This window comes from Octopus bimaculoides, chromosome 15 (assembly GCF_046866305.1).
Source record: "Octopus bimaculoides isolate indiv1 chromosome 15, ASM4686630v1, whole genome shotgun sequence".
Taxonomy (NCBI): Eukaryota; Metazoa; Mollusca; class Cephalopoda; order Octopoda; family Octopodidae; genus Octopus; species Octopus bimaculoides.
The window spans coordinates 16,767,936-16,780,874 of record NC_142942.1 but is presented as its reverse complement, the minus strand read 5'-3'; the positions used below and the strand labels follow the sequence as shown (position 1 = coordinate 16,780,874).

Here is a 12,939-nt window from a genome sequence, read left to right as displayed (position 1 = left end):
AAAATTCTACCACTACCAACCTCAAATCACTTGCCATATTCTTAAAGATTCACACTGAGACGAAGTCGACCCCGGATTTTGAGACGCTGAAATAATCTCTCACTTACAAAATATCCTTCCGAAATAATCCGTGTGTTATTTCGCCTTCCCGAGGGTTATTGAAATATGAATGAAAGTATGGTGGATCGTTTATGTGCATTTATTGCCTTACTCCCAGGGATGTTATTGGAGAAATATCTAGGCACCTAGTTTTAACGGACATAGCAAAACAGTGCACACATATCTGACTGTGAATATCTAAATAGACAAGTGTTCTTGCTTAATCGCAGAACGCGGATTTATTTTTTACCCACCTGCTTTATCTGATATTGAACTTGCTTAAAACATTTAAACCGGCCATATCCAGCTCAAATATTCTACCTGTTTTATATTAGAACTGGTTAGTTCTGGCCTCTCACAGCTACCCTGCAATGTCATCCTAAAAATACGCAACTATGTCGTTGAAATTTCCAAGCTCCAAGATAATGCATAATTATTTCAAAACTGTATTCATAAATAATATTACATTTGACAGAATAAACTTAATGCTAAAAGGGTTAAGGGACCCGGGATTTTAATGGTTGTATTTGCTTTCCAAATTACCTGTATTTCATCATAAATTCCACATACTGACCAACAGATAATGGCTTAGAAACTCTAAATATGCTATTTTCCACAATAAAATCTTCCAACTAGAATGACAATAATTCGATAATGAAGAGGCACTATACTCCATTGGCCTCTTCTTTATTTGGTCAGTTACAGCGGAATTAGCTCCGTTATTCTAAATCGTAATACTCATATCATTGCCTACTAACATTTGAAAGTAGGTGTATATAAACAACGACCTCTATTGATGTTTATGGAAATGTTAGAGGCATTATCATTCAGCAGAATAGTAGAGTTGGGTCTCATTCAAAAGATTTATTCTGCAATACTGTACTTTTAAATAAAGCGGTATTTACTCAACAGCAGCGAATTTAGCGAGAAAAACCCATCAATAACTACAACCATCGGTTACATCATACGAAATAAGATATCATATAGGTACACACACATGCTGATATATTTAGATAGGAACATCAGACTATATACGCAAGCAAACACACATACACACACACATACACTATCACACATGCATAAACACACACGCACACACACACACACACACACACACACACACACACACACACACACACACACACATATATATATATATATATATATATATATATATATATATATATATACGACGGGCTTCTTTCAGTTTCCGTCTAGAAAATCCACTCACAAGGCTTTCGACGGCCCGAAGGTCTAGTAGAAGACACCTGCTCAAATTGCCACGCAGTGGGTTTGAACCCGAAACTATGTGGCTGATGAGCAAGCTACTTAACACACAGCCACTCCTGCGCCTATATATATATATATATATATATATATATATATATATATATATATATATATATATATATATATATATATATATATATATATATATATATATATATATATATATATATATATATATATATATATATGTGTGTGTGTGTGTGTGTGTAAATACTCACATAAACATCAGTGCACTTACCAATTTATGTATATAGACATGTATATGCACAAATATATGCAGCTATATGCATATGTCTGTTTGTGTATGAGAGTGTATGTGTCCTCATATGGTCTCATGTACACAAACTCATGTAGATATGCTGAATTTAGTTGTGAGCGAACGCCACCTGCGCGGTATTTCGTCTGGGATAAGTAATTAAACCTTGATACCGCGATATCAACATGACCAGAGGCATGTTTTATCACAGAAAGAAAGTCTGGACTTCCTGTGCATTGCAAAAACTGGCAATACGTCTGGATATAACGAGTCGACCTTAAAATAATTATACTCCGTTCCCTGTGTTGACTAACATAATGCATGTTATATTACACATTGCGTACGCACGTACCGTTATGTATGTATGTATGTACGTACGTATGTATATATATATATATATATATATATATATATATATATATATATATATATATATATATATATTTATGTATATACACAGACACGCACACGTATATAATATATGTGTGTATGTGTGTTTATTTGTGTATATATGTATGTGTGTGTATACACGTATATACATGCATACAAACGTATATACATACATACATACATACATACATACATAAACAGGACACCTGTATAGTATTAGAAACGGGTGTGTCAGTTTGTTGTACTTAATATCAAAACATAAATATTTGTGTATTGCAAGTGTTATATAAAAAAAAAAAAATGATGGTAAATTCATGAACGTATATATAGTGAGAACGTATGCAATATTTATTGGTGACTAATATTGCTTATGTCATCAGCAACGATGGGAGATAACTGAGAAACGTTTCACACTTATTTAGCTTCTTCAACACAGGTAACAACTGAAGACGAAGAATAGAATTCCTAAGATATTACATAGACGCCTGGTTATTTGCTGGAAATGAGGAAAAAAGTTAGGAGTTGATAACTGATAATTTTGTCAGGTGGTTTATTTTCATTTACGAATCGCGAGCCTGAAGATAAAGGGTTGCTAAGCCAGTAAATATTCGATAATTAAGATATAGGATACATGCGCACGCGCATGTGCACACACATACACTCACGCACGTAAACAAGCACACACGAAACACTCACCCACCCACATATACATTAATATTAATATATATATATATATATATATATATATATATATATATATATATATATATATATATATATATATATATATATATATTTATCATTATAATATATACATATATATCATATAAAATAATTATATAATATACATGCTTGCTGAGATATATACACATATAAGCATATATCAAACAATAAGCAACACGGATTTCAAAAGTGATTGCTTATTGAAATCCGTGTTGCTTATTGTTTGATTTTAATCACCCATCCTTTTGGGATGTGATATTCGGGTGCCTTCGCATAAGTACCATATTCAAGCCTTGAATCTATATCTGAACCATATAAGCATATATATATATATATATTTGTGTGAATATGTGTGTGCGTGTGTGTATGTTACTCTCAAGAGAGGGAGAGAGCCAAAGATATATATATATATATATATATATATATATATATATATATATATATATATATATATATATAGATAGATAGATAGATAGATACACGCATACATACATACGTATATACATACATACATACATACATACATACATACATACATACATAAATAAATACATAAAGGGGAAAAGAAAGAGAGAGAGCATAACTACCGGTGTCACTACTCGGTATGTTTCTCATCTCGAGCTTGTGGATCCCTGCATTATGCGTAAACAGCCTCATTGATTTGTGAGAGAAAGCTTGGGACTAAACTTGTACACACTATCAGAAGCTCTATATCTAATGCATCCTGTGCAAATCCTTCACACGTACCCTACAATTTCTTCACCAAACTTGTATATAATATGCTTTTTTGAACTACTTTAGATATTGTCACTGAAGCGGCTGATACAAAAATTAACATTTTGGCAACCAAAAATCGTATCACTTGTACGGAGCCTTGTTCTCGTTCTCTGGATGTATATTGGCAACTAATCGGGAAGTCATTGTTTCATTCGTGCTTTGCAGCAACACATATCGTCATGAAATAACGCTTGTTTTCTTTCAAAATTTACGGATATTGCTTTGTGCGAAATTTTACTCTTATATCTAGCAGGTCCAGCGAGTACGTAGTTTCTCCCAACACTGCTGTAGACTCTTTTATATACCAATGTTATAAAGATTTCTGGAGCAAATACGAATGTTTCTAAGGAAAGACAGGATATAAACTATTTCTATGGGGTGTTTTATGCCAAGAAATGCATCCAAATTTCCGTACTAAACGCACCTCAATTCCAGTAATACATACATAAAAATTCAATGTTTTAGTGCATCAAAGTATGTTGTTTAGGGCCTACTTCGAAAGTAAGGCACAGGGAAATATTTCTCAAACAAATTTTAGGAAAAAATACGCCCTATATGGCATCAAATTCAGTTATTCAGACATACTTTCAGGTCTCTAGTCGCCGACTTTAATCATATCTTGAATTCTGTCCAGAAAGGGCCGTAACTCAGTATGAGAATCAATTTCATGTAAAACAACGCCATTTAGTCTTACTATAACGTCTATTTTATCCGTTATATTACTAATAAATATATATGCACAATCTATTGTATAAAGATGCATGCACGATCTATTGTATAAATTATACGAATTACATACTTGAAATAGATGCAGAAGAGCTAATGTAAAGTGGCATTAATCGATAATATTCTATGGAGTATATTGGATGGTCTGGATATTCAAATGAAAGAAAAACTTTGAATATTTTCGCATTGTCATTCTTTAATTTTGAATCTATAAAAGGTTCTGGCGAGAAAGTTATATCTGCACGGATAAGCAATCATACAAACAGTAAAGATATGTTAACAAACACATAGACAACAAGAATACACACGATCAAACACATTATATTGACACCGATAGCATATATGTATATCTATATATATACAGATACATACATACATGCACATACACACACACATATATATATATATAGATATAAATATATATAAACATACATACATATATATATGCACACATATATGAATATATATATATATATATATATATATATATATATATATATATATAAATATGTGCACATATATGTATGTATTTACATATATGTATATACGCATGCATTTACATGTGTTTGCATATGTATATATATACACGTGTATATATGTCTTTAAATATACACACAAATACATACTTTCATGCACATACACAAACAAACACACAAACATACAAATATATATATACTCAAATATACACAAATAAACAAACAAAGTGACTGAGAGGGAGGGAATAATATATACGGACTCTTACAGTCATACGCATCCACTGCTAGGTGAACATTCGTGTGTAGATCTATGTAAGCGAGGGTATGTACGAGTGTATGGATGTGTGATTGTGTGTGCGTGAGAGTCTGTGGGTGTGTCTGTGTGTAGAGATGTGTGTATGCGTGAAAAGGAGGAAGAGACGGAGAGAAAAGGTAGGAGAAAGAAAAAAACAGGAGAGAAACTGTGAGTTGCACAATACATGTGAAATATCGTACTTTAAACACTATTAATGTATGGGTGCAGCAGATATCCACAACTGCCACATGCTTACACGGTTATCAATATACAAGTGTGCGTGCGCGCAGGTGTTTCTGGGTGTGTGTGAGTATATCTGTGTATATGTGTGTGTATGTTGTGTGTATGTTGTGTGCGTGGTGCGTGTCGCGGTATACATGTACAGAGACATACATGCATATATCTGGATCAAAATCTGTACTGCTACAGACTTATATGCCAATATATGTGTATGTGAGTATGTGAATGTGTGCGTGCATGTGTGTATTTGTGTGTGTGTATATATGCATATATATGTATATATACAAACTAAGATATGCATATATCTATATGTAGGTTCTTTTGTTCGTGTGCATGCATATACATCTATCTATCTATCTATCTATCTATCTATCTATCTATCTATGTATCTATCTATCTATCTATATATATATATATATATATATATAGGCACACATCTGTATAAGTATATGTATGTATAAGTATATATATGTGTGTATGTGTGTTTGTGTGTAGGGAAGGCAGAAAAAAAATTTGAAACAGATATTAACAGAGGTGAGACGAGAATGCAAGAGAAAGAGTGATAGAGAAAGAGAGAGATAATGAAAGAGAGCGAGTGAAAGAGAGAGAAGAAGAGAGAGTGCTAGAAAGCCGGGGTAGAGGGTAGAGATGAGAATTACGGGTGACGTGAAATGAAATGCAATTCTAGCGTGTTAGCAATGATGCTAATCTCTTTGGACACTATTTCTACTCTTGTGCGATAAGGGCGAATCAATCTCCCCGCCACTCTTCAAAAACTAATCAGTCGCCCCCTGAATTATCTCCCTTCCTCACCGCTCTTCTTCCTATGCACTACGTCCGTCGTCCCTCCCGCTACTGCAGGTGCAACCGTCATTTCTCCGTTATCGCTTGATCTTTTCTTCTTTCTCTTCCGGTTACTTTACTATTATTCTTGGAATAGGTGTTGCATATGCTTATTAGATTGCTTGTTTGACAGGCATTACAGATTTGTGGGTCTCCACCGGTTGCGACGAGGAATTTTCACTTGTTGGATATTGAATTAGCAACAAAGTAGCTAAACATTTCATACGCAGAGAAACAAATAGAAATCGAAACGGAATTACTGCATCAACATTGAAAATACCAGCAAGTTTTCAATGACTGGCATCATTAAGTGACAGATCTATTCATTACTGGAACCTCATTATTAATTTTTGTTGGTTAATAGCGAGTTCACCACTCAAATACAATAGACTTAGCAAATATATATTTCATTACGTCCTTGTATACAAACATTTTTCTTATCTAGATAACTTATAGGCTGTCTGTTAAACAATTTCATCTTTGCCGCGCATTTTCTGACAAGTACATCAGCTATAAATAGTTTTGCTATCCATTATCGAGTCAGTGGTTTGCAGTTCGTGCTAGAACACCTACTGCTCGTATTTACGTCACTGAAACGTTCATCAGCTGCTACAGTCTGCTGTCATTGCCAAATACTCCAACAGATACAAACTGGTGTAATTATCTTTTCTCTGGTAGCAGGAACGGCGGTACACAGTTTGTTGACGACACAAATATACAGTTTTGTGTTTAAAATTCTCAAAGGAAATTGTGTTCTTTTTGCCGACTTCAACTTAAATCATTACACTTGCGACACTCGTACAGAAATAATCTTGACGTTACAAGCGTGATATCATAATGGACAAGACTGAGTATTTTGATTACAAGGACAGTCTTTGCGATGTGCTTCTATACAGTTTCCATCAGAACAATGTTATTCATATGGATTGCTCACTCGAAGGGAGACACAGTTAATCCATTTCCTCAAAACACCACGCAGGATTACGGTATGGAAGTGAACATCGTAACAAATCAACTATGATTGTGTCATTATAACGTGCACGTGGCGGCAAGCCAGCAGAAACGTTAGCACGCCGGGCGAAATGCTTAGCGGTATTTCGTCTGTCTTTACGTTCTGAGTTCAAATTCCACCGTGGTCGACTTTGCCTTTCATCCTTTCAGAATCGATAAATTAAGTACCAGTTGCGTAGTGGGGTCGATCTAATCGAATGGCCCCTCCCCACAAATTTCAGGCCTTGTGCCTAGGGTAGAAAAGATTATAACATGCAAGTAAGTGGCTAAATATACTACAGATAAGTGGGCGATTAACCAGTAACTATTAGAAGGGGACTATCCGCCCCATGTGCCGTTTTTATGCGGTCGTTACATTTGGGACATCTGAATATGCTTATATAAGGACGGGCGGCAAGTGTTACCGCAAAATCAGGAGATAACTTGGCGGGCACTAACCATAGCTCCGCCACTGCCCTTAACGGAAACCCTAGGGTGAAAGGACGTTTATAGAACGTGTTAAACTCAACAGTAGTTCTACAAGTACAAGTACAAAGGAATCCAAGTTTCTGTCTACTCACTAAACCAAGCCGATTACAATAGTGTTAGCCACAGCTGCCACGCCGAGGGCTCGAAACACTATGATGGTATATGCACATGCGTGCACATGTGTTCGTGTGTATGTGTGTACTTGTGTTATGCATGCCTGTCTTTTAATATGCAAATCAGTATACATGTATACACATACACACACAGATAAACACACACACACACACATACACATACACATGCACACACATATGGTATTGTAACAGAAAAATCAGACTCACAGAAGCTAAATCTGTTGACAATCTCTGAATTCTATTTCGATATCAGATTAAAATATTTAACAGAATTATAAATATATTTTGTCTCTCTCACCCTCCTTCTCTCTGTCTCTCTTCACCTCTCCTTTTTTTATACGCACACGCGCACACACACACACACACACACACAGAAACAGACATATATATGCACACACACAAACACCACAAACACACAAGCACACACAGATACACAAACATACATATACACACAAGCCCACGTACGCACATACATACATAAATACATATCCATCTATCCATTCATATATATATATATATATATATATATATATATATATATATATATATATATATATATATAGTTATACCCATATGCATACATATATGTGTTTGTGTGTGTGAGCGTGCGTGTGTTATCATATTAATATGTAGTTTATAAAATATCAGTTTTTCATAAATTTGTTTGTTTTCCTGTTTCTTTGCAGCTAACATTTCTTTGAATCTGCGGCGATTTCTCTCCCCGACTCTTTCCCCCTCTCTCTCTCTCTCTCTCATAGACATACAAATACATGTGTATATGTGTGTGTATATATAAATAAATAAATAAATATATATATATATATATATATATATATATATATATATATATATATATATATATATATATATATATATATATATAAATATATATATACATATGTGCGTGCGTATGTCTATATATATATGTGTGTATATGTATATATGTGTGAGTGAGTGTGTCAGTATTTCTCGTAAATACAGGAAAATTCATCAAAATTTCTTTAGGATATATATATATATATATATATATATATATATATATATATATATATATATATATATATATATATATATATATATATACTCACTAATATTTTGTATTTTTTAAAAAAAACCTATGTATCAATATGTTTTTCAATGATTAATATGTTTATTCTTAAATATAGTATTCTCTTTTTATTACGAATTACTGTAACTAGACAAAGTCTCTTATATACATAAGCTCTGTTCCTCTGAAGTCTAAGACTTCATAGATGGAGCTATTTTTCTACTTTTCCCCTCTTTTCAATCATGAAACTGTGGTCATGCCTCAGACCCGTCTTCAAGAGCTTTTTTTAAAATACGTTTTAGTCGAACAAATGGACCTCAATATCAATGTCAATTTGTAAATCTTGGTATTTATTCCACCACTTACTTACTGCCGAACTAATAATTTATGCGGACGTAAACAAACCAACAACGTTTGTCAAGCGGTGAGGGAGAGAAATACAAAGATACACTCAGACTCGCACATACATCCAACGAGCTTCTTTTCAGTTTCCGTCTGCCAAATCCACTCACAAGATTTTAGCCGACCTGAGGTAATAAATACTAGAAGGCACTTAACTAATTTGACACGCCAGGTGACTGAACCCCGAACTGTGTGGTTGGGAAACAAACTTTCTATCACACAGCCACGCATGCGCCTTACTTCTAAATAAAATCCCACAAATCTCGAATCTGCTTCTCATGTTTCTCTTAGGCTATATAACAACACATCAAGTCCTGAAATTGATATAACAATATGCATTTCCATTCGTTGCTCTAATTTCCAGTATGTTTATACGCATGAATACATTTGAGGTGGTCATGTGTGTAATTTGCAGCTAATTCTACACAAGAGCGCGCACACACATACATTCATACATACATGCATGCATACATACACACAAACACACATACACACATATAAAGGAATGTATGGAAAACAAACAGTAAATAAAGACGACATATTTATCATAACTAAACGTTATACGTACATGCTCGATGCTTACTAACTTCCTGCTCCACAATCATTTCGTTTCGCACTATTCTCATACTATAACCACACGCGCGCGTTCCGAGAACGGGTGCTGTGAGTGTTTACTGAGCGAAAACACCTAAAGCTCCACTAGGCTCCGCCAGATACACGCAAACTCACACAAAACTTACACTCAAGTACGCACACTCAGACACACACAGACACATTTAGGTACGTTTAATTTTATATATTCATATATATATATATATATATATATATATATATATATATATATATATATATAAAAGAAAAGAACAAGAGAAGTATGTAGGTATTGTTTTAATTTCTGAATTTCAGAATTGAAGATACATATATATATATATATATATATATATATATATATATATATATATCGGTGTAATATGGAATATATGTCAACAAATTATAATTATATAAAAATTGTAAAATATAAAACCAACAAATCCTTATATAAAAAAAAGTAGTCTCTTACGTTTGTAGCGATTTATAATTAAATATAAATTTAGGAAATATTAACTTAATTGTTTCAGCCATTTTGTGAAAAATATATGCAATATTTTTACACCCGATATAATTGGAAATATATACAACAAATCAAATGCTACTTGCAAACAAACAAATATTTTAAAGAAAGTGTATTTATTTGTTTCAGACATTATGTAAGAAATAGCTGCTAACAGGAAATTAGAATACAGTGTTAAAATGCTCGAGTTCATGAGTAGAAAGGATGGCAATCATTATTAGAGAATGAGCAATACACACAGATACAGGCACACACAATTATTTAAATATATGTATAAGGTAACTGTTTATTTAAGAGCTCAGTATACTTCAATATACTTCAAATGTTGTCTGTACAGAGATTTTGCACAAAATTATGACGTGAGAACATAAGCTCACAGTTTTCGTATTTATTACGTCTCGTCTAAACTTTGAAATGAGATAAAACAAAGAAAACCAAAAGAAAAAAAGAAAAAAATTGCCGCATGCATCTTCATTCTTATTCTTTCAGGTATTTAATCTCAGCAAATGTTATGAATAATGGATTCTATTCCTCGTAATATGTTTCCTCTAGGCGAGACTTTGATATTGTCTACCATGTCTTGGGCTCTTGTGGCCAATAAAAGAAATCATCATCGTCATTATTGAGCTGGCAGAATCGTTAACGCGCTGGACGAAATTCTTAGCGGTATTTCGCCCATCGCTACGTTCTGAGTTCAAATTCTACCGCGGTCAACTTTGCCTTTCATCCATTTTGGGATCGATAAAATAAGTACCAGTGAAACACTGAGGTCGATATAATCGACTCATCCCTCTCCCAAAATATCTGCCCTTGTGGAAAAATTGAAACCATTATTATTATTATTATTATTATTATTTAAAAATTTTTTTTTTTTTTCATTTTCACAGGTTTTGTTGGAGCAACCGGAGTCTGGCATGCGTAGCGGGTTTGCAGTCTATGGTAACATGCTATTCATTTTTTCAGCTATCTAATTCTTTCCTGATTATTCTGCCTGTGCCAAGGAGGCAAGACCTTTGTAAGACTTCTACTGGGCACTCGATCCCAATTTCCTTTATATTCCTCTTGATGCATTCTGATACTGTTACCAAGGGCCCAACAATAATTAGCACTATCTTCACCTTCTTCATTTTCCATAACCAGGCTATTTCTTACTTAAGAGAGTTGTATCTATCTATCTTTTTGTTTTCGTTCTTGACTATTCGTGGGTCAAAGGGGCATTCAACACCAACTATATAGCATATGTGGTGCACCTTGTCCACCACCACTAGGTCCGGTCTAGCACCTGATATGCTTGGATTGAGAAATCCCTGAAGATTTTGCTAATGTCCGACTCTGCCTCTGTCTGCGGTTTGTGCTCATATCACACCCTGCCACTATTATTATTATTATTATTATTATTATTATTATATTATTATTATTATTATCTCTGTCTTTGATGTAAAGCATCACCTGATTGTCTGTGATGTAACTAGCCATCTGATAGTGTCCTCCATATCTTGGGATATCCGGAGGAGATACAGTACAACCGTTTCAAGCAGCTCTATTTAATTGAACAATACAATCATTAAATCAATTCAATGCAGAGATATCCAATTGAAACGATCGTATTGCATCACCTCTGAATATCCTGTTGCTTATTTTGATTTTATCCACCTTATTTTGAAATTGTACGGATAATACTGCACTAATTTTTGGTGCCTCAACTTAAGTACCCAATACATCTTAATCTCTATTTTGTACCTCATACATACATACATACAAACATACATACATACACACGCACACACACACACACACGCACACACACACACACACACACACATATATATATATATATATGTATATATATATATATATATATATATATATATATATATATATATATATATATATATATATATATACATGCATGTGCAATTACGTACTCTTTTGTCATTTTATGTACTCAGGAGAAATCTGAAAATCGGACTATTGACCCGAAAGTGTCGCGCATCGTTGTTTTTACAAGATATTTGTGTTTGATAGTAGGAATGTATAACATATTCTTACCTTGTTGGCCAGGCTGACCATCTTTTCCTGGTTTTCCTGGTATCCCGGGTCTTCCCATAATGCCTTGGTCTCCTTTTGGGCCAACAGGTCCTGGTGGTCCAGTATGTCCAGGATCACCTAAAACAAGTAACGGTTGTGATTATGTTTATACATCTAATATAATAATGAGCGCAGTATATATATATATATATATATATATATATATATATATATATATATATATTTGTCCAAAATCACAGAGTAGGAGTAGAACGGAGTAGGAGAAAAAGTGGTATAATTGAGGGAAGAGGAGAGAACGTTGTAATTCGGTGAAGGAAATGTAGTGAGAGTAATAGCTCTGACTGACAGAGAGCGAAAGAAAGTAATAGCAATGACAGAAAGTAAGGGGTGATAGAGGAATAAGGAAGCACGGGATGAAAATAGATCAGCATTTCAACTCTGCACAGTATGAGTATGTGTGTGTGTATATAAAAGGGAGATATGTGAATGCTTGTGTGTGTGTGTGTGTGTGTGTGTATGTGTGTGCATGTACAAAGGAAGTATGTGAACGTTTGTATGTGTGATTATTATTTACCTTATTTTGTAACTTATTTATATATAA

At 33.9% G+C, this 12,939-nt stretch overlaps 1 protein-coding gene across 1 annotated transcript in view; it reads right to left on the bottom strand.

Annotated features, from left to right (window-relative positions):
- Positions 1-12,939, bottom strand: part of LOC128249552 (uncharacterized) — a 714,438-nt gene that overhangs the window by 70,974 nt on the left and 630,525 nt on the right. Inside the window, exon 6 of the mRNA XM_089363343.1 lies at positions 12,339-12,455. Within this exon, the coding sequence (XP_089219469.1) occupies positions 12,339-12,455 (117 nt within the window). The remainder of the gene's footprint in view (positions 1-12,338; positions 12,456-12,939) is intronic.